Source organism: Marmota monax, unplaced genomic scaffold (assembly GCF_021218885.2).
Source record: "Marmota monax isolate L192 unplaced genomic scaffold, Marmota_monax_Labrador192_F-V1.1 WCK01_AAM20220418_F8-fsc00005, whole genome shotgun sequence".
Classification (NCBI taxonomy): Eukaryota; Metazoa; Chordata; class Mammalia; order Rodentia; family Sciuridae; genus Marmota; species Marmota monax.
The window spans coordinates 30190300-30218212 of record NW_026692254.1 but is presented as its reverse complement, the minus strand read 5'-3'; the positions used below and the strand labels follow the sequence as shown (position 1 = coordinate 30218212).

General features: G+C 38.7%; 1 protein-coding gene across 1 annotated transcript; it reads left to right on the top strand.

Moving 5' to 3' along the window:
- Bnc1 (basonuclin zinc finger protein 1) lies at positions 1 to 27671 on the top strand. Its single transcript, XM_046438898.1, has 5 exons — positions 1 to 98; positions 15822 to 15921; positions 17061 to 17296; positions 19391 to 21234; positions 25461 to 27671. The coding sequence occupies exons 1-5, from the start codon at positions 3 to 5 to the stop codon at positions 26143 to 26145; spliced, it is 2961 nt and encodes a 986-aa protein (XP_046294854.1). The 5' UTR covers positions 1 to 2; the 3' UTR covers positions 26146 to 27671.
- The last annotated feature ends 242 nt before the right edge of the window (positions 27672 to 27913 follow it).

Here is a 27913-nt window from a genome sequence, read left to right as displayed (position 1 = left end):
GGATGCGGCGGCGCCCGCCGAGCTGGGGCGGACGCGGGGCAGCCCGGGCAGGAAACACGCGCCGGGAGCCCCGACGCTGCAGCCGCAGGATGGCCGAGGTGAGCGCCGCGGCGCCCTTCAGGGTGCGGGGCGACGAGCGCCGCTCGGGACCTGGGACGCAGGGCCACCTGCGCAGCGGCGCAGGCGTGGCGCGGGGTGGTGGTGGGGGAGCGTCGCCTCCCTCTGGGGGGCCACAGAGCGCTCGCGCGCGTGGACTCCCGACGTCCCGGAGCCGCCGGCGCGTCGCATGCGCGGGTCGGACGCGCTGGGTCTGCCTGCCGCCACTGCCCACACGCTCCAGCTCTGCCAGCGCCCGCGTTTCAGCCGGGGACATTTACACTCACCGTTCGGACTTGTGAAAGAGCCTCCCCCTACCCTCGCTCGAACCCTTTTTACCTCAGAATTAATGAGACAGCTGCTATTTCAAGCCGCCGGGTTTTCTACCTGAAGTTTGTTTCTGTGGAGAGCTTTGCGGGTGTAGCCTGGGGTGGGTTCTGTGAGAACTGCGAAGACAGACGGGGACAGTGAGGGCCCTGTCGGCCGGCGGACAAGTCCTGTGTCTTTTAAAAAAACAAAAACAAAACGACCAAACACTGCAAATGGACAATTAGACGGGTCTGGTCAGAAAGCTTGCAGGGCGGCTTTATCAAGGCCATTGCTGACCACGTCCCCGGGACGTTAGGCGAGGCGGTCCTAACTCCGGAGAGCACTGGGGTGGGTGGGGGCGTTGGTGCCCGACGTGAGAACGGACGAGGGGGTGTCGGACTCCTGAGAGAGACCGTCAGCTGCAAGCGGCCGGAAGCGAGCGCGGGTCCCCGAGGCGGCAGTGCCTCTGCCTGAAGGTGCTTGCCCCGGAGCGCGGACCGCGTGCGGGGCTGCTCCGTGCCGGGACTTGAGGCGCCCGGGCCCAGTGCGGGACTGGTTCCGCTCTGCTAGCCGGCGGCGGGCGCGGGCGAGGCCGCCGCGGGTCGAGCGCCCCCGGCCTGGCTCGCGTCAGCTCCTAAGAGGTTGTCAGCCAGATGTGACACGATTGTCGAGAGGAAAGAGGGAGAAGATCTGATATTAATCAATGCGTCGCTCCGAGCCAAACTTTCTCAGATGCGGTGTGGAAACATGTTCTTCTCATTTCAGGCATCTCTGTGGCTGCGGGCTGCCACCCGCCTGGGTTTGACAGTTTAAATGGAATGCCAGCTAGCAGCCTTGATGGTATGAGTGGAGCTGTGTGTTTCTGCGGGGGCGACCAGGCACACTGGGGTGCAGTGATGTCCCCTAGTTTTATGACCGCGCTCACCAGGGCCCTCCGAAGACAGGGCGTTTAAATCGGACCAGACGTCTGGTCGCAGCCAGGCCCCTCCTGTTAACACTTAAGGGGCCTGAAAGAGGCCCGCTGTGTCCTGGGAATCCCTGTCAGGGTGAGGGGAGGACATGTGTTACTGAATGGGACCACGGAGCAGATGCAGTAACAATTTTTTTTTTAAATACGTTCTTCTCATCAAAGCGACAAGATTTTGGCTTGACAATATAACTTAATTGAAAAATAGCATTTGCAGATCTTTTTTTCCCCCTGGTGTCCTTTCATTCTTTTATTGTCTTAATATGATTAGATTTTATGGGATCTCTTCAGAAGATTTCATAGACTGAGTTTGCAAATGTGTTTATGTGTTAAAACTTTTGTTCAATGATAAATATACTCCCTTCTCAGTTATTCCTTCCCAGATTTATTGACAGACATTATTAAAACCTCATAAAAATTATGTGTCAAAATCAGCATGTAAAAGAACATCACTTTGAATATTACAAATTTGGATTTGATTTTTTTTCCTTTAAATATGTATGAAAAGATACCTGCCCCTTTTGCTACGAGGAATTTTGATAAATAACTATTCTTTTGGCATACCTTCCGACAGTTAAAAATAATTAGACATGAGTCATTATTTGATTTCTTGTCTAATAAGTTTGAAAACTTTAATTTTACTCTGCAACTCTTACTGTTTCAACTCAACTGTTAGTTGAACATGTTCCTGTTATAGTTAAATGATGAAATCTTCACTTAACATAGGTGCTGCTCATACTTTGGAAACTCATAATTATGTTCAGACCTCTGCATAATTTAATTTTTAATATTGTCTGTACTCATACAGTCTCTTTAGACTGCTAAGGACTTAGTGACGTGTTTCTCCTTCATTTAGAGAGACATTGGTTACAAGTTTGAGGTTGTTATTTGGCCGCTGATGTCTACCAGTATGTGAAACAATTATCTGTTTGCTGTAGGTATAATTTCTACTAGAAATATTAACCAATGGGGAGTAGTTGCCTTAGAAACATAAGGTTTACATAGATGATTATTATATTTTTATTACATCTCTCCTATGCATCAGTTAGGCCTGCTTACCAGACCCATGCCAACATTCTATACCTCAGGATCATTGGGCTGGAAAGACAATCCATTCCATGAATGTATAGGTTTCCCCATAGAACAGATAAGCATTACACTTGTCATTTATAATTTCCATTTATAATTTTCAAAGGATAAATATAAACAGGAGAACATTTTAAAAGTTCAGTTTGCTAGTAAAATTAAGCTGCAGTATATGGGGTGGGAGGCAAAGTGTCTTTCAGCTTTTGTATATATAGTTGAGAAGTTATTTTGATGGTGGTCATTAAAAGAGTTGCCCTGAAGGTTCTATAAGGTAAATTATTTGCAGGAGGAGTGTGCTTCACTCCAGGGTGAATTTTCTCTACAGATGTCATTTAGAGTGAGTTACTTTTGCCAGAAACAGCCTTGTTTAGAAAGACCTAGAAATACCTTAGCTGTGGCAAAATCTCAGTGCTGAGCCACCCATCATTTTGGTATCTAAGATCAAGATTTAGGGAGTCAGTTTACTATTTTATAAAATAGTATACTGAGTATTCTGCTGCAGAGTTTTCATTTTATTCATTCATTCATTTTTGACAATTTATATGACAAATGTTAAAGATAACTATGTTAGTTAAAAGAAGCATCTGGAACTTTGGGGGTTTTTTGTTCCCCCGCCCCTTTTAAATTGGTTTCTACCTGAAAACCTTATTTCTCCTTATCTTGTCATTCTTTGAGGTCCTTTTTCCTAATTCTGGAAATTCCAGGATTCCAATGTGGCACCATTTCTCTACGTAGACACAGACTTACATTAGTCAGAGGGTGGGTATAAACAGCAGCCTTGCTTCTCTGGGGTCCAACTTATGGCCTTCTCAAACTTTGCATAGTTATAAGCAAACAAGCATCACTATTACTGTCCACATGTGGGCTCATTATTATAAATCAGTCTAACAAATAACAAGAGAACTCTACTTTCAGGGGATGATAATTTCACTCAGTTAATGTGAAGGAAGAGAGAGGTGGGAAATGAAATATGAAGGCCAGATCCAAGCAGACATTGGTGGAAGGAAATGTTTGCCTCAGATAAACTCTCATTCAGGCTTTTAACTTTTCCATACAATTATATTAGTTTGATTGTCCCTTCTTACAGATTGTTTGTGTAATCATATCATATACTCAAACGTGAAAATTATTTTCCAGCTCTACACCAGCTTCCAGAAGAATTGTCCTTGTTCAGTAGCCCTCTGATTGTTTCTTGCATTATTCATAATGAAGGTAAAATTTTATACCGCCAACTCTATCATTTGATGATACAGATGCTAAATTTTAAGACGGGGATTAGGATGGCATAATTAACTAATTTGAACTTTTCTTTTTAAAAATTTAGCGTTGAAAATCTAATTTTCATTAAGTGCCTGAAAGAAATGTTTATAAGATTTTACTTAAAAATGTTTACAGTTTCACCTTTATTTTGGATCACACCAATAGTGAAGTTGTATTCCTTATGTAACTGGCCACCTTAGCTAACATCCTAAAGTTAAGTGTCTTGTTTATTTTTCTCCCCCTTGGTTGATTCAATTATGTTTAGAAGCTCTCTATACATTCATTTAACTTCTTTGATTTTTGTTATCAAATGTTTTTGAATAATATCTCTGAGGTCTTCCAAATTTAGGTTACAAAGGGAAATTTTTATATATCCATATCACTTTTACTTCTGTATAACTTGAAAAAAATTTTAAAAGAAAGATTTGGTTTGGTTTCTAAGGTAATATTTGCATATTTTAAACTTTTTATATTTTCAGTTTTAAAAACTAATAATTTTAAGAAAAAATGCACAGATGTTAAATTGTTTTGGCACAATATTTATATTTTGATTTAAAGACTTCAAAGAACAAGTTTTTTCCCCATTACCTTCTTTCAACTAAGCAGCAAGAGAACACTGCAAGTGTGTCACGCATGCATTTTGTACACAAGTAGACTTGGCCCAGCATCTGTCACCTGAAAAAACTTTACCTCCCACCTGTCTTAGCCAGGCCCTTCTCCATGCCCTCAGTTATCTTTGACTAGCCTCTCCTGCTTTCCTTATTTGTAATGAGAACCCAGATTTTGTCAGGTCTCCTTTGGTGTCATTTTTACATTACAAATGCTGGTTTCTGGGGTTCTTCAAATCCCTTCTTTCAATCATGATCATGATTAACAGTGCCTCCCCTTTGTTCAGAACCCTAATGTTCCCTGAACCCAACAGAGAAACTTCTGAGTGCGCATCTGGTAAGCCTATTCCCAGCCCCCACCTTAGGTTGCCTTTCAAGATTACTCTCACTGCCCTTAAGGAAACCTGTGCTCTGTGCTCCTGGGCCTGACATACATGGGCATGGTGAGACTTTCTTTGTGTACAGGCCCATGGTATTTCCTACATGCACTGAAAGCATGCCTGCTTCCCCCTAGAGGCAGTCTTCTCTGGTCTCTGCATAACACTGCTCTCTTCATCTGTTTGCCATCTCACTCAAACTAAAATTTTGGAGAGATGGAAATTTTGACCTATTTACTTTTTCATATTTTATTACAGAAAATTTCTAAAATCAAAATTGGGGTAGTTTAGTGAAGCTTTCTGATATGTTTGGGAGCTCAAAAGTTGTGAACTCTTAGCCAGTCTCATTTTATCTATATTCCCTTATCCCTTTACCACTACCAGCACTGGATTACTTTGAAGCAAATCCTAGTGTCATAATTTCATTCACAAATATTTTAATATGTAGCTCTAAAATATAACTGTATATTTAACAAAAACAATATACGGGAGAGTGTGTGCGCACGCGCGCGAGCGCGCACATACACACAAAGTATGGGGGTATAGCTTAGTGTCAGGACAGCTTAGCATGAGCAAGATCCTGGGTTCAATCCCCAGCATCAAAATATTATTTCTCAATATCAGGGTCAACAAATTTCCATTCAGTGTTAAAACTTTCCAATAAACTATATTACCATTGTTCAAATCGGGATCCAAGTCAGGTCTATTCATTGTCTTTCAATGTACAGGTTTACTTTTTTTCTTGCAGCTTTTCTATTTATCCTATATATGTGCTCCCCAGTCTGGATTTTAATGATTTCTGCCTTGTATTACCATTTAAATGTTCCTCTGCCCGCCCCATATTTTCTTACACTGGAATTGAGGCTTGATTTGATTCAGATTAGTAGGAACATCAGATGTGTGGTGATATGTAGCCTTCCGTCCAAAGGCAAATGGCCTGGTTGTTTTCTTTTTCATTAGGAGTTGTGGAACAGTGGTATTTGGGTTCTTAATTTATTTGATTCACATTCAAAAACAATCTTTGTCTCATCATTGATTCTGTTACTCTGAAATATAGGTTGTATAGAAAAGGATTCATACTTGGTTCTTTCCCTTTGTTTACCAGTTTTCAGAATAACTAGCATTCTGTGAAGGTGGCCAATAAGTTTTGTGTTTGAGTGTATTTTAAGTTAGATTTTAACACGGTGAATGACTTGTGATAATTTTTGACAAATCATATTCTTTGCTCTGCTGTTCTTGGCCAGCTTAGTTGTGTGACTTTTCTTCCCAGTGAAGCCATGTGCTCCTTTACTGCAATAATACTGAAAGTTACTCGTGTTTGTATGGTCACAAAGTTCCTCATAGATCCTAGTACATGGTAGTAGCTTTTCCAACAAAACTTTTAGAGTAAATTATCATCATTTTGTTAAGCTGTTGTTGGAAGATGATGGCATAATAGGTTGATGAGATGAACATCTGGCCCATGTGTATTTCTCCAGGTGGACTTCAGTTCCAGTGCTAACAGCCAAAGATAAGCTCTCTTACATAAAGGAACTTCACAAGATTTCTTCTTTCTTTCCAGTTGTCTTTATTGCCCATCTGGCAAATAGTGGTACTATTTGCAATTGAATCCTGGTTGTACCTCTGTGGGTTCATGTATGTGAGAAAAACAGAGATGAACTTAAAAAAAATGAAAGAAATTAGTGAAAAGTGAGAGGAGGAAAGGAAGGAAAGAAAAAAACTGTTTCTAATAAGAAAAACATGAAAGAAATATAGAATAGGTATGAGGCAGAGCAGCTCTATAGAGCAGTAGATTCCACCTTTGAATGATGCAGCATAGAGGGGATGAGAATGTCATTTTCATTGCAAATGAAGAGAAACCAAACCTTCTCGTTACAGCTAAGGGTGGTCCCCACTTCTTTAAAAGATGCATTGTTTGGATTATGGTGTCCTGTTGGCAGTTTTTGATATGCACTGCAATTTTCTGGGACTCTACATATTAATAGCAATTGTCTATATTCAACATTTTGAAAATACAATTTGGAAAAACCTGAAGCATTTTATTCTAATGACTTGTAAAAAGTGATTTGTGGTTTGGCAGATTGGATTCTTTGATTTCAAATTGGGGACTTAATGATTCTTACCACTGAGAATCTGGCACAACCTTAGAATTTCAAAATTAAGAAAGGACCGCAGATTCTAAACTTGACCCTTAGTAATCTCTACTAGTGAGTTAGTTTCCATGTGGATATTAATGTGGCCCTCTCCACAGTCAATAGGAGGATCAGTGTGTAAACTAGGAACTACATGTGGCTGCTAATGCACCATCCTTTCTTTTCAGTCTATCCTTAGGGTGTGACCTTAAGGATGCCTGATAGTCACAAAATGCCCTCTGGGCTTCAACCATCATTTTCTTGTTCCAGGAAGGAGGAAAAGGAAAACAGGAATCTAAGCTCAGTCAGCTCTGATTTATCAAGAGCTTTCCATAATGCTCCAACCAGTAACTTCTCCTATATGCCATTAGCCAGTACTTAGTCACCTGGCCACCAGTTGGGACTTAGAAATTAAGGTTCTTTTACCAAGGCAGATCAGGAAAAAGGATATTAGGAGGGCATCTGTAATCCTAAGCATGGCTCAGTTCTCCATTGATTTGTTCATTCAGTCAGTCATTTATTCTCTCGTGTGATACCAGCAGATGATTTACCAAGTATTCGGTCCAGTGCTAGTTACTAGGTATTAGTTTAGAGTTTTAATTATTGTATTGTCTTCTTCAGGAATGATTCATTGTGGAGCAACATTAAGGAGGTTTTTATCTAATATATTTTTGATTGCTATGTCTATGCAGAGTCAGATCATCAGAGCTCAGAGGACCTAAGAACCTACTTATGGATAGGTGGCAATAACAGTCTAGCAGTCCTAGTTGGTCTTTTCAACTCTCCATCTTTGTGTTCACATTAATATGGCTAACAGCCTCTGAGATTGACAGGGATAGGTACCCAACCTGTTTTGAAGACAAAGGTGCCACAGCATGGAAGAAGGCTATGTGGCTTAAACAGAAATAAGAATAGTTTGAGGCCAATCCTGGGTTTTACTATCTCTCCATGAAAGGAGTTTAGTGAGGTAAGTGGGAAAAACTTCATATGCTCTGGCTTTGCAACCAAAGGTATTTTTTTTTTAACAGGCAGATCATATTCACTTTGCATCTGCTTAAAAAAACTCGCTGTTAGAACAAAACTCACACTCCTTGGCCTGCCCCAAAAGGTCCTATGTTGAAATGCCTCTGTTGCCTCTCTGCCCCTCATTTTCTACCATTCATTACATTAGGGTCACTCTAGCTATACTGGCCTATTTTCTATTCCCTGAACACCCCATTCTCTTTCATGCCTCAGGGCCTTTGTACTTGCTGTACCTTCTGCCTAAAGCACTCCCTCCCTTTCCATATCTTCACATGGCCAGCTCTTTGCCATCCCTTAGGACTCAGTTTGTATGCCACCTCCTCAGAGGCCCATAATGATAACCCCATCTAGAAGATACTTACTCCTGTCCCTTTTTCTCCATGCCACCTAGTGAAATCATTAGCGTTCTGCATATTAATTCTTGGATAATACTTGCCTTAATCTGAAAGGATCTTGTTTGTTTACTTGTTCATTTTCTCCTATCCAAGAGCTAACCAGGCCTGACCCTAAGGGTGGTATGGCCATAGACTACTTGTTCATTTTCTGTCTCCTGTGGAATATAAGCTCCTTGAGGACAGGAGTCTGTTTCAACACTTTAACCTCTAGAATTTAGAATAATGCCTGGCTCATAAATGTTCAGTAAATACTTATTCAATTGATAAAATTTCTTTGCTACATGGAAATTTAATGTTGTTATGTGCAGAAGTATATGGCAATGCCTAACTCTGAGCATTATAAAGATTAAATGAAACCACAGGTAGCACCAAATATTGATATTTCAATGTATAGTTTACCCCTTGTATCCAGATTTGAGACCACCCTTACTGCCTATAAGTTTCCCAACTTTCTGAACTATAAAATTGGGCTAGTAATACCTCCCTATGTGGATGTGAGAAAAAGAAAGAAAGAAAGAAAAAGTACATGTGTACTGCTTAGTATAGTGTCTTGACTGTAATAAATTTTCAGTAAAGCTTACCAACTGTTTGGCTTTAAATGTTACACCCTTCCATAAATTTAAGCTTCCTGAGAGTAATTCCCTTCTTACAGCAAGGCAGTGAGGATTATATGAAATCACATATTAAATATGCACATTACATGTCAAAGGATGGTAACTAGTCTCACTGTTGAATTCAGCACTATGCGATAGAACTTTCTGTGATGGAGGAAATGTTCTGTGTCTCTACTGTCCAATAAAGTAGTCACATATAACTACTGAGCTCTTGAACTGTGGCTAGTGTGACCAAGGAACTCAATTCTTAGATGTTATTTGACTTCATTTACTTTAAATAGCCACATGTGTCTAGTGTACTGCCTAGTGCAGACTAACTTAACCCTACAATAATACCTGACTGGATACAATTCGGCTTTGTGCCTCTGCCACATCACAGATGGCCTCCCAGGGCCAATGTTATAAATCTGGGAATCCCCAAAATCTTCTGTTTTCCCTTCTCCCCCTTCCTTCTAGTCCCTTAAGAATATCCTCCAGAATTTATGTTTGGTGATATAAAAATGTCTGCATGAAAACATATTTAAAGAAAACAGCTTTTATTCTTGAGCTCAATAAAAATCCATCAGAGTCCTATATTGTCCAGTGCTAAATAGGTGTGCATCCAGCCCACTATAAGCCTGGGCCAGCCACTGCCAGGAATTTAGTTCAGCATCTCTGTCAAGAGGGCCACAGAATAGTCTCCCTAATCTGAAGGTAGAACATTGGTGTCTGGAAGATGAAGTGAGTCCCCCAACATCCCCAAAAACTAGGTCATAACTTTTTATCCCAAGATAGCAAATAAACAGAATCATCACATTCTAGGTGTGTCAGTGGTTTTTGGATGAATGAATGAGAAAATGATAGTTACAAAAAAGTAAACCAGAATTTTGAATGTTGATTTGTAGCACATCAAAGTGACTAATAACAATTCTGGAAATAGTCTGATTAAGACGAGTGCATAAGAAGCAATAATCATGTCTTGATGAGTTCAGAATGTTATAAACATCTGCTTTATGTTTCTGAAGAATGGAATAAGTATTAGGATTCCAAAGGAAAGGATGTAAATTTTAAGAGTTTTCCATTTTGATTTACATGAGTACTTTTCGTCCTGTAATTAGAATTTTTTGGTTTGATTTCCTTTTAGAAGTTTTAATTTATCTTTAAATAATGGTGCTATAATTTTACAACATTGTGGAATTCTGAGATGGGTGGAAAAATCCAAGGGCCTCAATATTGGAAGTTTTCTTAGACTTTGTAATTTGGTTTTTTAGTTCATAAATAATTCCTCTGAGATTTATTTCCATAGATGTTTAATGAGCTTTATTAAGCCTTATTCAGATGGGTTCATGTAGAACACATGAATGTTTCTTGTTAATGAATGTTTCTTATAAAGCAGCATGCATATGTTGGAACTGTACATAAAATTGTTGTTCCCCAAACTGAAAGCTATTGGAACTGAATGGTCAGATTAGGTCACTGGTCTCAACTGGGGGTGATATAGGTCCCAGGGCCAGTTGGCAATGTCTGAAGACATTTTTTGTGTAACTGGCATCTGGTGGGTAGATGCTACCAGACACTGAAATGCACATAACAGCCACAAAGTATTATTTGGCCAAAAAGGTCAGTAGTGTCAAAGTTGAGAAATCCTGAATCAGGTGATAAGACAAGAAATGAGTTTCAGTCTAAGACTATTAGGTGTACTTAGAATTGTTCTCACTATGGTTTAGCACTTTTGAGGCTGAGACAGGGTCACCCAGCATTTTCTGGGATTTTTCATGTGTCCATGCCTTTTGATCAGTCTGCATAAATTGGAGGAAGCGTATGCTCAAGAATATCTCTTTCTCTGGATAAAACAGATCTTATTTTCCAAATAAATGAAATATGCATTTACTTTTACAGTTCCAACATCTTGTTTTTAAAGAGTGAATTGTATCTTTTAAAATTTCCTTTGACAGTCATAGTTATAAAATCTAGATTGTGAAATATTTCAGAGTTTCGTACTGAGTGTTATTGACAATATACAAATGACTGATTCATCCATAAACTGATGTTTATAGGATTGTGGCTAAGTTTGAGATGCTGGACAACATATAACATGTGCCACAAACAAACCTGACAGTGCCTTTAAAGCTTTTTTGTTTTGATGATATGTAATGTAAATTAAACCATCACTCACTTTTACATTTCAACTTGCCTTCACAATAACTATATAATGTGTGAAGTATAGTTATATAGATGTATTTTATACATTTTACATGCATGTACAAATAGAAACTCTGTAGCCAAAGAATGAAATAATTTCTAGCATTAGAACAGTATTTCTCAGTCTTTTCATTACCTCCCACACCTAAAGAGATTTTAGAATTCTTTTCCTAATTGTGCCTCCCCAATGAAATTTTAGTACCATACTATGTACTATATATCTTTTTATGTATATATATGTAATCTGTGCTTATTGCATGAAAAGAATAGTATTTTTTTTCACCTCACAAGAACCAATTTTCACTCCTTTGGGGATGATGTTATTCCCTCTGGAGAATGCATGCATTATTAGAGTAATTCAGAGTTGTGATTTCATTTTTTGTGTTATGTTATATGACTTTACAAAAAGCAAAACCTTTTCTCATATGTTTCCTGTTTTTTGATAGCCTCTTGAATAGATAAGGCATTGCTGTTACTGTCTATGGCACACCTCAGTTAAGAACAGCCCTAATAACTTCACCTGAAAATCCTTGGTTGCAGCTCTATTTAGGCCCATCATAATCCTAAAGAAATAATAGAAGACAGTCAAATCATGGAAATTTTAACCTGTATTTAAACAGGGTCATCAGTTTTTATTTTTTTAAGATAAATTCTTATTTTTTAGTTTCTTTTTTTAAATGGTCATGTAATCACATATGCACATAGGAAAGTATGTGCATATGTGATTACATGACCATTTAAAATGTCTGATTCATTCTATCATCTTTTCCTATTCCCCCTCCCTTCCCTTCATTCCTCTTTGTCTAATCCAAAGTACTTACACCCCCCATCCCCCACCCCCACAACATCTGCATATCAAAGAGAACATTGGTCTTTGTTTTTTGGGGGATTGGCTTATATTCACTTAGCATGATAGCCTCCAGTTCCATCTGTTTACCAGCAAATGCCATAATTTCATTTCTCTTTATGGCTGAGTAATATTCCATTGTGTATATATGCCACATTTTCTTTATCCATTCATCTTATGAAGGGCACCTAAACTGGTTCCATAGCTTAGCTATTGTGAATTGAGCTGCTATAAACATTGATGTGGCTATGTTACTGTAGTACGCTTATTTTAATTCTTTGGGTATATTCCAAGGAATGGGATAACTGAGTTAAATGGTGATTCCATTCCAAGTTTTCTGAGGAATCTCTATACTGCTTTCCATAGTGGTTGCACCAATTTGCAGTCTCTCCAGCAATGTGTGAGTGTACCTTTTTCCCCATATCCTCACCAACATTTATTGTTACTTGTATTCTTGATAATTGCCATTCTGACTGGAGTGAGATGAAATCTCAGTGTTGTTTTAATATGTGTTTCTCTAACTGCTAGAGATATTGAACATTTTTTCATATATTTGTTGACCATTCATAGAAGTGCCTGTTCTGTTCCTTTGCCCATTTGATAATTGGGTTATTTGGGTTTGGGGCATTAAGTTTTTCAGTTCTTTATATATCTGGAGATTAATGCTCTATCTGACATGCGGGTGGCAAAGATTTTCTCCCGTTTCTGTATGCGTTCTCTCCACATTCTTCACATACCATAATATTGACCCTTATAAAGTGTACTGTTGAGTCACTTTTAGTGTACTCATAGAGTTGTGCAACCATCATTTCTATCTAATTTTAGAACATTTTCATTACCTCAAAAAGAAACCCTGGGAGTTGGGGATACAGGTCCGTTGGTAGAGTGATTGCCTTGTATACACAAGGCCCTGGGCTGTAATCCACAGACACCAAGGGGGGGAAAAAAAGAAACCCTGGTCAAATTGTAAATTTTTGTGCTTTAAAGGACACCATCAAGAAAGTGAAAAGATAGTCTAAGGATGGAAGAAAATACTAACAAATCATATATTTGGTAATGAATTGGTATCTAGAAAATATAAAGAACTCTTTACTCAATGCAAAAAAGACAACCCAATCTAAAAATGGGCTAAAGATCTGAACAGGTATGTCTCCAAAGAAGATATACAAATGGCCAATGAACACAGGAAAGATGATTGACCATTAGCTATCAGGGAAATGGAAATAAAAACCACAATGAGATACCACTCACACCCACCTGAATGACTCTAATTTAAAAAAAAAAAAAAAAGACAATGGCAAGTATTGGTGAGGATGTTCTGAGAAATCACAGCCCTCACACATTGCTGGTGGGAATTAAAATGGTACAGGTGCTTGGAAAAACAGGCAGTTCTTTAGAAGGGTAAATGTTGTGCTACTGTAGGCATACCAGAAATATGAACTTCAGTCTAGACTACTGGAATAAAGTAAATATCACAATAAAGCAAACCATACAAATGTTTTTGGTTTCCCAGAGTGTACAAAAGTTATGTTTATGCCATACTATTAAGTGTGTGGTAGCATTATGTTTTTAAAAAAAAACAATTAATTAAAACATTTTATTGCTAAAAAATACTAATAATCATCTGAGCTGTTGGGAAAATGCTACTAATAGACTTATCCAACATAGGATTGCCACAAACTAATATTCTTCTTCTTCTTCTTTTTTTTTTTGGGGGGGGGGTACTATAAATTGAACCCAGAAGGGCCTTACCACTGAGCTACATCTCCAACACTTTTCATTTTTTATTTTGAGACAGGGTCTCACTAAGTTGCTTAGAGCCTTACCAAGTTGCTGTGGCTGGCTTTGAACTTGCAATCCTCCTGCCTCAGCCTCCTGAGTTGCTGGGATTACAGATGTACACCACCTCACCAGGCCACTGCAAACTTTCTAATTGTAAAAATTGTATATCCATGAAGCACAGTAAATGAACATGCAATAAAATGAGGTATACCTGTATATGATCCAGCAGTTCTACTTCTAGACTTTACCCAAGAGAAATGAAACATATCCATTATAAACTTGTGCACAATATTCCTTTTGGAGATGATGAAATGTTTTAAAATTATATTGTGATAATTGTTGTATGACTCTATGCATTCACTAAGAATCACTGAACTGTATGCTTTAAATGCATGGATTGAATGATAAGCAAATATCTCAATGAAGTTGTTTTTGTAAACAGAATAAAAACAACACTCTCCCACCACCACCCATAACAGTCACTTCCCTTCCCTCCACAGCTCCTCCTAGCCACTTTTTTATGTAAATGAAATCATATATTTCATACACATACATCATACACATACAAACCATAAACATCTGTGACTTTTTGTACCTGGCTTCTTAGCATAATGTTTTTACCCATGTTGTATCATATATCAGTACTTTATTCCATTTTATTGGAAATAATATTCCATTATATGAATATACCATTTGTTTATTCATTCATTGGTTGATGTATATTGGGTTTCTTCTCACTTTTTGTGAAATAATGCTGAATAATGTTGCTATTGTGAATAATGCTGCTATGAAAAAAATGTGCAGGTTTTTGTATACACATATTTCACTTCTCTTGGCTATATACTGAGGAGTGGAATTTCTGGGTCTATTATTTTTTCAAATTTATTTCTTTTATACCTTTGTTTTATTTATTTTTATGTTGTGCTGAGGATCGAACCCAGGGCCTTGCACATTCAAGGCGAGCACTCTACTGCTGAGCCACAACCCCTCTGGGTCTATAAACTCACCTTTTTGAGGAGCTGTCAGACTGTTTCCAAAAGACTTTTATATAAACTTTTCCAAAGTGTCTATACCATCTTAAAATCCCACCAGCCACTGATTTTTAAAGGAAGACTGGTGATATACTCTTTGGAATGAGTTTCCCAAATCTTTGGCATATTCTCCCTTCCCTGTATTCCATGCAATGCCACATAGTTCCTCAATTAACAGATTAGGGGTCTCAACCTATAATTGTAAGGCATTTTCTTCCTTCTTCCAAACATACACAGTCTCCCCAGTTTCAAGGCTCTCTTTAATCATGTAGATTCTACCCAAAGGCTCTTCCCAGGAACCTCACTGACAGATTTCCTTTAAGGCTTTTTTCTTTTTAATAATAGATTATATTCTTCAGGCCTCTATCTCCTTTCAAGAATTCATCTTAAAAATATATATGAAGCTTCGCTCTTAACACTAGAACTTTGTTGAACATACACATCTCTGTTTTCTGATTCAGTTTTATTTTTGTATATTCTACACATCCACACCAAACTGGCACAATAACATGTAACTGGGGCATCAATGCAGGGATTCTATCTTCCAACCTCTGTCTCTGTCTCTGACAGCCACATATTCCAGTAAATGGTGTCAGGAAATCATCCTCATGTAGTCAACCCTTATATGTTCTCAGATCTGTTTCTCTTTTCAGCCTCTACTGCATCCTTGGGTGGGGGTAACAAATTCCATACTTGTAATACTTTTGGTTCAGAGTGTTCACCATTTTACTTATCCCAAGATGGCCTCTGTACACCGTGCAGAGTTACTGCTGTGGTCAGCTTAGAGACTTTAATAAAAGTGTGGTTGTTGACCTTTTCTATGCTCTTAATAACAAAGTGGCATATTTCCTTCCAAGCTATATCTTTTCTTATAAATCCTGATATTTTTTGTCCATTTTCATATGTAGAAAATCTATGAAGTTTATAGTCTCCTGAGTGCTGGGCCAGTTGATTGCCTTTCCGAGGTACTACATACACCTTTGGGCTTGCCACAGTGGGCACTGTTGCTCAATAAATGATGCTAAATGGAGGCATGTGTTTTGTTTTATAAATGCAGTGTTATGTTCCATACAGCATTTACATCGCTGTGCACACATGTGTTCTCTTTTGCAGGCTATCAGCTGTACTCTGAACTGTAGTTGCCAAAGTTTCAAACCTGGAAAAATAAACCATCGTCAGTGTGAGCAGTGCAGACATGGATGGGTGGCTCATGGTAACTTTATTTTTTTCCCCTCTCTTGGCTTATAGTGTTCCCTCATAATAACTTACAGATATTCAGGGACTGGTTTAGTATCTATGAATAGCAGCTAACTACTAAGTAGTATGTTCTAGGTAACAGGCTGACAGATTTTACATGTTATCTCTTTGAATTTTAACAACTTTATATGGTATCTCATTAACCCCATTCTAGAGTAGTCTTTTTTTTTTTTTTTTTTTTTGTACTAGGGATTGAACCCAGAGACACTTTACCACTAAGCCACATTCCCAATACCCCCACTCTTTTTTTAAATTTTGAGACAGGGTCTCACTAAGTTGCTTAGGGCTTTACTAAGTTTCTGAGGCTACTTAAACTTGTGATCCTTCAGCCTGTGCCTCAGCCTCCCAAGTCACAGGCATGCACCACCACACGTGGCATTATTAACCCCATTCTAAATGCAGAAACTGGTACTTCAGTGCTATTTATTTGGCACTGATAGGAATGTTATAGACTAATAATTTTTTAGCTTCAGTTTGCCCTAATAAAATTTTAATATAAAAATATCCCTTATTCATGGTTTACCTGAAATTTATAATTGGACATCCTTCAATACTAGCCGCTTGTAACTATGGAGTAGTGTGACCAAAGAATGGAATTTCTTATATTTAAATTTATTTTAATCTAAATATAAATAGTCAAATGTGACTAGTGGCTGTTGCACTGAACATCTTGGATTTAGGTGAATTAATTTGTCAAGCCCCACAAGTAGAAAACAGTAGGTTAGGGCTTAAACCAAGATCTTCCAGATTCCTAAATCCAGATTCTTCACCTCTAGATTCTTTGCTTCCTGATTTTCCATACTGATTATGCACTTGCCACCTTTGTTTTTCTCTGTCCCTTCCCTATTTGTGATAATTTCACTCATAGGGATACCTCAAGAAAGGGAGAAAAGCCTTAAAGCCGGTCAATTTTAGTTTACAAGTTCCTGTGAATAACTTAAAGCCTGATAGGTATTAAGGCTACTAATCATTTGCATATTCATGTTCTTTCTGCTGAGACAGATAACTGAGAATTAGCCCCAGTCTATTTTCTGTATAGTCCTTCTCCTAAATGTAGAATTTTTCGAAATTATATTTCTTCAATTTTATTTTCAGCTCTAAGTAAGCTGAGGATTCCCCCAGTATATCCAACAAGCCAGGTGGAAATTGTCCAGTCCAATGTGGTGTTTGATATCAGCAGCCTCATGCTCTATGGGACGCAGGCCATCCCCGTTCGCCTGAAAATCCTACTGGACCGGCTCTTCAGTGTGTTGAAGCAAGATGAGGTTCTCCAGATCTTGCATGCCTTGGACTGGACCCTTCAGGATTACATCCGTGGATATGTGCTGCAGGTACAGTGACCGTGGTCACTGTTCTGAAATTAGTACCCCGGTAACTGATATGACCTAGTTGCCTACTAGTAATAGTCATTGGTGGTCATCTTTCCCATTAATATTTCTAATGACTTATGCCCCTACATAATATTTTTTATGGGGGGAATCCTCTGCTCTTCCCAAGATATCTGTGGAACTTCAGGCTGTGGGACCATGACATTTTTTTTTATGTGGGTTTCACTAAGCTACCTCTTACATAGTAAACTATTTGTCCCAATTGGGTGGTACCTTCAGTTCTTTTATTATTCTCAAACTACTTACTGACACAAGATGCTACCTATATCAGATTTTACTGAGAATTTGCGGTCAGAAAGGAAACTTACATTCCAGAACCACACAGAAAGCAGCTTACAATTTATGCAGCTCCATCTTGTTCTTTAAAGTTTTCTGGCATTCCAATGCTGATTTTCCTTCCTAGGCTCTACTTCTTGTAATATTTCTGTGTTCTTGCACTTGTTCATATGTTCTCTATTACTTGTGCACTTGCTTGCTCACTCTGGCATTCTCACACATGTGTGATCATGCTCCCTCTCCCTCTCCCTCATCTCCTCCCCCTCCCTCAACTCTCCCTCCTCCCTCATCTCCTCCCCCTACCTCTCCTCCCCTGCAGTTCTTTTGTCTTCCTCACATTTGCTCATCTTTTCTTCAATGTTCCATTCCCTTCATACCTTTTTCTGTTCTTTATTTTCAGAACAATTTAACCTTTCTTCCCAGACCATGCCATAGATGTACGCCTTCGTGTTTTATATTCAGAGAGGCAATCAAGGTTCTCAAGAAAAGAACATATTTCCTGAGATGAATTATATTAATCTTTTGAAAAGATATGAAACAGTTGCAGAACTTTTTTCTTGCTACTATACTAGAAAATTCAGTGAAAATTACAGTGAAATGGGAAGTGAATATATTTCCAATGCTAAAATAAACTTCAGTCTTGGACAATATCATTAAAAACAAAAACTAAATACCTGACACTTTTCCAGTAATTTTTTGAAGTAAGTATATTATCACCATTTTCTAACTGAAAAATCAGAGTCTCAAGAGTATTTTTTTAAAGGTCTAGCTGAAATTCATTGCACTAGTATATGTTAAGTCCGTAGTTTGAACCCACTTCTGCTTAACTCTAAAACCCATAAAGTTATCCTGGAAATATATTTGCTCACCTCTAGTGCTGGACCCCTTGCAGTCTAGAAACAGACACTTACGTAGAGTAGCATTATGATCTTACATTATGACATAGATCAATATTTAATGATCCTAATAATCTTGCTTTCTAGAGTTAGGATTAAAAATATGGAATCAATTACCTTGAACCTCTAGTACATGAAAAATTTATAATGTTACGTTCCTTATCGTCTTCAAAACTCTTACATACACTGTGAAAAATCTCAGTAGGCCATCAAATACATGTTCTGTGATAAAATATTTATTATAGTTTTGGGAAAAGTTAGGCCTTGCTAGAGTTTGAAAGATCTCCAACACTCCAGTGTAATTACAGCTCTGCTTTGTGAGCATGGGCAATAGATCAATACAGGTTCATTTGTTTTCTGTAGTTGCTTGGGAAGATTATTAAACTTGCAACAAATGAATACTTGAGCTATATCTAGTCTGATTGCTTCATCTATACTCTTTAGATAAAGAAGTTACTATTGCTCAAATGATGTATATTTTAATTTTAGTGGGGAAAATGATTATGCCTCATGTAAGACATCAGTTGGTTTGAAATGAGGTGACAAATAACAACTGAATTTCCCTTACTTGGGCTTGAGTAATATAATTTTACTTCTCTTTTCTGAATCTGTCATAAGATCATTGCTTACATTTGTGCAGTTTATGTTTTATTCAAAGTTTCTGGTCTAGGAGAGTAGAGTGAGGTGGGCAGGGGCTGAAGTCCACAAGCCCTGTACACTTTCATCCAGAGAGGTCATCTTTTTCTGATAATGCACAAAGACTCTCTGTAGTCTAGTGAAGACCTTAATCAAATGACTACTTTATTAAAGGAATGCGTAAAGAGTAGTAAATTGATCACACTTTTAAATTCTGATTTCGGTGTAGGATGCGTCAGGGAAGGTATTGGATCACTGGAGCATCATGACCAGCGAGGAAGAAGTGGCTACCTTGCAGCAGTTCCTTCGTTTTGGAGAGACCAAGTCCATAGTTGAGCTCATGGCAATTCAAGAGAAAGAAGAACAGTCCATCATCATACCTCCTTCCACAGCAAATGTAGATATCAGAGCTTTCATTGAGAGCTGCAGCCACAGGAGTTCTAGCCTCCCCACTCCTATGGACAAAGGAAACCCCACTAGCATACACCCTTTTGAGAACCTCATAAGCAACATGACTTTCATGCTGCCTTTCCAGTTCTTCAACCCTCTGCCTCCTGCACTGATAGGGTCATTGCCTGAACAATATATGTTGGAACAGGGTCAGGACCAAAGCCAGGAACCCAAACAGGAAATCCATGGGCCCTTCTCTGACAGCAGCTTCTTAACCTCTAGTTCCACACCATTTCAGGTTGAAAAAGAGCAATGTTTAAACTGTCCAGATTCTGTTATTCAAAAAGAAGACAGTGCCCGTTCAAGTGACTCCAGCTCATACAGCATAGTCACTAAACTTGAAAGGACACAGTTATCCCCTGAGGCCAAAGTGAAGCATGAGAGGACCAACCTTAGCACAAAGAAGGGCCGAGTGTTCTGCACTGCATGTGAGAAGACCTTCTATGACAAAGGCACTCTGAAAATCCACTACAACGCCGTCCACCTGAAGATCAAGCATAAGTGCACCATCGAAGGGTGTAACATGGTGTTTAGCTCCCTCAGGAGCCGGAACCGCCACAGTGCCAACCCCAACCCTCGACTTCACATGCCAATGAACAGAAATAATCGGGACAAAGATCTCAGGAACAGCCTTAGCCTGGCAAGCTCTGAGAACTACAAACGCCCAGGTTTCACAGTGATGTCTCCAGACTATGGGCCTCTACCCAGCTACAGTAGCCCAGGGGAGGATTCCAAAGGCCAACCATCCTTCTCCAGCATTGGACAAAATGGTGTGCTTTTCCCAAACCTAAAAACAGTCCAACCAGTCCTTCCTTTCTACCGTAGTCCAGCTACTCCTGCTGAACTGGCAAATACACCTGGGATGCTGCCTTCTCTCCCTCTACTGTCCTCTTCAATCCCAGAACAACTGGTTTCCAATGAAATGCCATTTGATATTCTTCCTAAGAAGAAATCCCGGAAGTCCAGTATGCCAATCAAAATAGAGAAGGAAGCTGTGGAAATAGCTAATGAGAAAAGGCACAACCTCAGTTCAGATGAAGACATGCCCCTGCAGGTGGTCAGTGAAGATGAGCCAGAGGACTACAGTCCTCAGCCAGACAGAACACCTGAGGAGCAGCACACACACTCAGGAAGCTTAGAGAGGCCCTGCCATCTTAACTCAGTGATAGAGTCCTGTGGAACTGTCAGCCGAACCCCTGAACAGGCCACACACAATTCAGAGAGGGAGACTGAGCAGAAGCTAGCGTTGACCATGGTGCCAAGGGAAGTGGAGGATGGTGGCCGTGAAAACCACTTCACACCTGAAATGGAGTCCCAAGTTCCTTTTCCTGACTACATGGAACTACAGCAGCGCCTACTTGCTGGGGGACTCTTCAGTGCTTTGTCAAACAGGGGGATGACTTTTCCTTGTCTGGAAGATTCTAAAGAATTGGAACACATGGATCAGCATGCATTAGCAAGACAGAAGGAAGAAAATCGCTTCCAGTGTGACATCTGCAAAAAGACCTTTAAAAATGCTTGTAGTGTGAAAATGCACCATAAAAATATGCATGCCAAAGAAACACACACATGCACAGTGGAGGGCTGTAGTGCCACTTTTCCATCCCGCAGGAGCAGAGACAGGTAAGGCATCTTTTGGCAATTATTTTTTCTAAGGTGGTGATTTTTAAACTTTAACATCCATAGAATTTGTTAAAACACAGACTTCTGGGTCCTACCCCTTGAATTTCTGGGATGAAACCTGCAATTTTGCATTTCTGGCAAGTTTCCAGGCAATGCTGGTGTTGCTGTTCTGGGGATCATAGTGTGAGAATCATTGTTCTGTGAATCTCCATATTTCCACATTCACAAACTTTCAATTCCAAAAATCTCAACTCTCTTGGCTATAAAACCTGACCTGAAATGACATGAAGCTATTAGTAATCTTTTTCTAATCTATCTTAGTGCAGACTTTTATGTATATTTAGTACAGAAATGTTAATGAATTTATTATAGGGGCATTAACATAATATTTCAGTATATAAATCATTCTACCTTTCTGAAGTCTGAGAAATTCTGAATTCAGAAACACATCAGGCCCAAAGGTGTGAGATAAGGAATACTTTCGTAGTTCTCACATCAGAAGCTTGGTTAAAAGACAAGTAGCCATTTGACTCAGGACAAAGAAAGGGGCTTTTTAAGTTATCACTATAGTTTCCCAAAACTTGTCTAATTTCAGTTTCATAATATGAAGCCCATCAAGTGAAAATTTTCTCTGATTTCTAGTTAAACAGATACATTTGAAAGAAAGAATAGCTGCTTGATTAAAGTTTCTTAAATACTAGGAAATCAAAGAATGAAGGTGATTGGGGGCTGTGATGTATGTTTGAAAGATGCTGGGTGTTCATGATACACAGAGTCAAACTGTTTATGCCTAACTGGGGAGCATGTCTCATCACTCTGGAGGCACAAAGCTGGTGTTACCATCTTGCTTATGCTTTTCTTCATGAACTTGGGTCCCTAAACATACTCCGGGTCACCCTACAAAAGGAAGAGCAAGCATGCCAAAAAACAACCCTAACAGACTTAGAGAAAGGATCAGCTATCAGATGACATGTAGTATCATAAATGTTGGCTCAAACAAGCTCAATTTGAAGCAGTTTAACACAACCACTAACCTAGTCCAAATTGTAATGCCGCATTTGTTAAGAGGGTGAAAATGCACAGACTCCCACACACATTCCTGGATAGGGTTCATAAGAACATACTCATTGTCTTTAACAAATAGGGTAGAGCACAGGAGATACTAAAATTCCTGTTTCTGTTGCTAGGATGTTAAACCAAACCACCAAGATACCCTAATTAGTGAACTAGTCCTTCTCCTTTCAAAGGAGAAATGTTTGTCCATGAATAAGCTGTTGTTAAGAAGAGGTAATCATATGTCAGATTATCTTTGATAGTTACAGGACTGTTCTAGCCTTCAGTATCCACTAGATTAGAATGCACATTGATTCTGGATACTTTTTTATTTGATATTTACTTTTTTATGTATTTAATTTTTTATGTTCTGGCCTGTTTGTAGATATGAGCCCCCCACCACAACAAGAAAATATCTTGCATTCTAAATTTAAAACTATTAACTCCCGTAGAACTTGGAATACATTGTACCTAGAATCTATGCTTAAAATGATACAATTTTAAATGGGACTTTGTAGACAGCTCCAAGCCTACCACCATTTCTGAGTCAAAGATGAGAAATGTGTCGCTCTAAGGACAACTAACTTTCCATCTTCGAGCCACTGTTAACTGCCAGCAGCAATTATCAGGACCCATCAGGGAGGGAGGGGGTCAGTACCTTAAATGCTTATTTAGCCAACAAATATTTATTGTATTAGGTAGTAGGGACACATCCCTACCCACAAGGCCTTCAGAGTAGTAGAGGAGACAAAACAGTAAAAATCATTTACAGCTGAATATGATGAAAACTGCTACAGTGGAAGAAACGTAGGCTGCTGTGGGCACAGGGGAAGGTGCCTCACCAGATTCTTTGGGAAGTTAAGGAAGCTTCCTGGAAGAAGGAATGCATCTAAACCAGGAACTCTCAAATGTTTTGATTGCACAGCTCTTTATAAACACTTAGCAAAGAACCCTCAAGAGTTTTTCTCTGTTTGGTTTATAGCTATCAATATTTTACCATATTAGAAATTGAAACAAAAAATATTCATTATATCACTTTGAAAAAACAATAAACATGTTATAATAGCATTTTTAAGAAAAAATGTTTTCCAAAACAAAAAAAAAATTGTTGTGTCACTTTGAAATAACAATAAGTATATATTATTGTAATAACATTTTTAGGAAAAAATAACTATATTTTCAAAAACACAAAATTAGGGAGATGAGTGGCTTTGGTGCAAGAGATTTTTGCAAATCTCTTTATTATCTGGTTTAGTTAGAAGACAACTGGATGTAAGAATCTGCTTCCGCATTTATTCTGTTGTAATATCACATATCAGTAACCTCTGGAAAACTCCACTATACACCCAGAATAAGAGTAAAAAAGGGTATATAGAATGTTAATTATGAACACTTGACTTGGGGAACCACAGGCATTGCTCAGACCACCCTTGAAAACTCTTAAAAGAGAGTCAGGGACCACTAGGATTGTTCAGACCGTACTTTGAGAACCACTGGTCTCAACTAAAATAGAAGCTAGGAAGAAGAGTTGAAGGGGAAGCTAGAATTTGAAGGGAAGATAAGGGAACAGGGTTTGTAAGGTCTTGGAAACAGAAGCCTGGCACATGGTCCAGAGGGTTAGAAAGGTTTTGCATTCGTGGTAGTTATTGGTCATAAGGGGACATGGAACCTTGGGAAATGTAATTAACCTTCTGTGGCTAAAGAAGGATGAAGAGGAGCTCATAAGTTAGCTCTTAATATTCATGGATACTCAAGAGTTAGGTGGGCAAAGACTCAGAGGTTTTCTTTGCTGCAGTAGAGACCTTTCTGTACAAGGTTCCAGTCAATATATTTGTCTGTTTTTTTTTCTTTTGTAACCACTTGTGTGTACCCGAACCTATATGTTAATCTAGTGTCTGGTTTTCTACCAACACATACCAGCCCTTCAACCCAGAATGCTGACATAATCACAGGGCAGAATTATAGTTAAGAAGTGCTGCTTGCAAAGTGGGTAAACTAGGAGCATAATTTTGATTATGTCCCCCAAAAATTATGAATAAAAATTACATAGTAAATGTTATATGTTTTATAAAATATTATTAAGTCTCCAATATACACACATATCTTAGGAGATTTGAAAAAGAAAATTCCATTCTTAGTCACTTTAGTAAGAATGTTTTTCCCAATTTGACCCTGGCATACAATCTGATCTGTATTGGGAAAGGCATTTTCTTTGGGATTATTCTTCTGTTCCCTATAAGATTGTAACCCTTCATAAAGGTTAGTTTTGCTTGTCAGAAGTTAACGGGATCCCCAAACAAGAACAACATTGATTTACAAGTTACATCCAAATGATAACATATGAGTAAAAGGCATGTGTTATAATGGATGTTCATTATCTGCCCTTTAGGAGTAATCATTGGGTAGAAGATTGGTGGTATGCTCACACTGCTGCATTTGCAAAACTTCCGTCTGGTATATTGTGAAATGCTGCAAATATGAACTAATCTACATGCATACACACAATTTATTGCCAGATTTTAACCCACACATGTAGAGCTTCTTGAGAAGTGTGTACAGATGCTCTAGACTTGCACTATTCCACAGAAAGATGATATGAGCCAGATAGGAAATTTTTAATATTGTCTAATAGCTACATTAAAATATAAAAGGAAACAAGTTAGCTAAGTCTTAATAACATTTAATTCAATTCTAAAATATTGTCATTTCAATAAATGATGCTAGCCACATTTCAGGTACTCAGTGACTGTATTAGTGCAGTTCAAGAAAGTAATATTTCCTGGTTTCATTGAAATAAAATCCTCTGCTTAGGTCTTTATAGTTTGTGACTGATATTCTTCTAGGATCTCCTGTTTCTAGTGTTCTACTTAAACTGGCCTAATTGAAGTAGTCTAGCCATTCTCTATAGATGAGGTACTATGTTAATCTGATGGTAAAAACCAAAGTTTCCAGACTGTTGGTTTTCCTGGTGAATGCTAACTTCTGACAAGTAGTGAATAACAGTTGGGCCAGTATGCACTAAACACAGGGACATTTCACAGGGACCTAACACTTTACCATCACTTTTCTCGCTCCACAAGTTTTTCCTGATGTCTAGTAAGTCTCTCTACTGAGAAACGTGTTTCTTTATGAAACATTCCAACTGGTTGCTAACTATCTTTTCACTCTTATAGACACAGTTCAAATCTAAATCTCCACCCAAAAGTGTTGAACCAAGAAGCACTGGAGAGCAGTGAAGACCATTTTCGTGCAGCTTACCTTATAAAAGATGTGGCTAAGGAGTCCTATCAGGATGTGACTTTCACACAGCAAGCATCCCAAACATCTGTCATCTTCAAGGGAACAAGTCGAATGGGCAGTCTGATTTACCCAATAACCCAAGTCCACAGTGCCAGCCTGGAGAGCTACAACTCTGGCCCCCCTAGTGAGGGCACCATCCTGGATTTGAGCACTACCTCAAGCATGAAGTCAGAGAGCAGCAGCCATTCCTCCTGGGACTCTGATGGGGTGAGTGAGGAAGGCACTGTGCTTATGGAGGACAGTGATGGGAACTGTGAAGGACAAGGCCTTGTCCCTGGGGAAGATGAATATCCCATCTGTGTCCTAATGGAGAAGGCTGACCAGAGTCTTGCCAGCTTGCCTTCTGGGTTGCCCATAACCTGTCACCTCTGCCAAAAGACCTACAGTAACAAAGGAACCTTTAGGGCCCACTATAAAACTGTGCACCTCCGCCAACTCCACAAATGCAAAGTGCCAGGCTGCAACACGATGTTTTCATCTGTTCGCAGTAGAAACAGACACAGCCAGAATCCCAACCTGCACAAGAGTCTGGCCTTGTCTCCAAGTCACCTCCAGTAACAAAGTGGTAGACCAAAATCTCTGATAAGCATTTGTCATGATTCAGGAATAATGTAATCCAAAGAAATGTGTCTGACTATTTAATACTCTTTGGGTAAGCCAGACTAAAAGTATTTGATTTGCCTATGTAGTTTTCCATAGCAGGATAAACAAAAGACAGCTCTTGTGGAAAGTCAACAATTGGGGTAGCTCTTCCTATTATAATTTTTCTTCGCCCAAGAGGTTTTTTGCTGATATAAGGAAACCTTGAAGAAACCCCGTATTCCCCAGATTTGTTTACACATTTCCTGGGAGAGCTTTAGGTCTTACAGATCAACAATGAGGGCCCAGGACCTGGGGGTGGTTTCAAGTGAGGCCTACAGTATTAAGGATGTTGGGGAAGAAATGTTCACCTGGAAAAGATTGCCACATGGACAAGACACCAGTCCCAAAGATTCCATTTTTCAGTTCCTTCTTTAATGAGTCTGAAATCCAGGCTTGATTTTGGAAAAATGACCTTCTGAAATCATGCCTCCATTTGGAGTGGATAATGCTCCCTACCTCCCCTGAAGATCTCATATCTTACTCCTGGGACTTCTCAGCAGAAGCGGATTGGCCTCTAATGTGTTCCTTGTTGATTCCTGATGCATTTAAGAAACTAGGGGGAAATATTTCATGCACTTAAAAGTAGTGGTCTTCAATTTAATTTAAAATGATTTTGATAATATTTAACTTGTGTTTGTTATGTAATTATTTGCTGTGAGTGCAGATGTCAGTGTCACCTCTGGATCTCTGCTCAGTAGCAGAACAAGTGACAACATTTCAAAACCACTGCCCATTTTCATTTGGTGAACTTCAGAGTGTGTTCATTTTGATTCCCTGTGGAATGGATACAAGTATGATTCTGGCAGAACCATTTGTATATATTCCGCCAAAGTATTTAGAGGATATGGTTCTGATGGTTTTTGTATATTTTCAGTATCAGTGGATCCCTCAGTCTTCACCCTTTTGTAAATGTATAAGATTAGGATGAACTTTGAAATTTATTTGGTAGAAAGAAAAGTAGGACATTATTGCCATACTCTGTCTTAATATTTAACTTATTCTGAAATATATTCTACACTATTATACATTTTTTGCTGTTGTAGAAAGGAAACTTAGCCCTGTGGAATGAGACCATCTCCTAAAATCCAGCATTTATAGATTTCAAAAGCCTGCATAGGTTAAAAAATAGATTTTGTATTCAGAATCCAAGTATTGTCTTTGAAACTCATGTTGATTTAAGTAATAAAAACATCTTTAAAGAAAACTGAGGGTTACAAGAGATATTATTCCTTTAGCCTAATGGTGGAAAGCCTGTTACGAATTATCTCAACTTTTTAAAAAAATTTTAGTAAATGTGACCACTTAACACTTGTCTCAGATTAAAGCAAGATGTATCTTTCAACTGTTTTGTTACCCAGATGTTTAATATTCCAGTTTCCCCAAAGAGGACATTTTTGTATACAAATGTTTTCTATGATTTAATAAAAATATATGGCACATCTTTTGTTTTAAAAGGCAAATATTTGTTAAAAAAAGTTTTCATTATGTGGACTGTCTTTTTATGAGTGCACATGCCCATACATTCAGACACACACACACACACACACACACTGAATTTTACAGAACTAAAAAATCAGGGACAGTCTCTAAACAAGGAATACATGTCAGTAACTACTGCAAAATAGAAATTAAGGCAATTAATGGCTTCAAAAAGAAATAAAGTAAATACTTCATTGGGAAGATA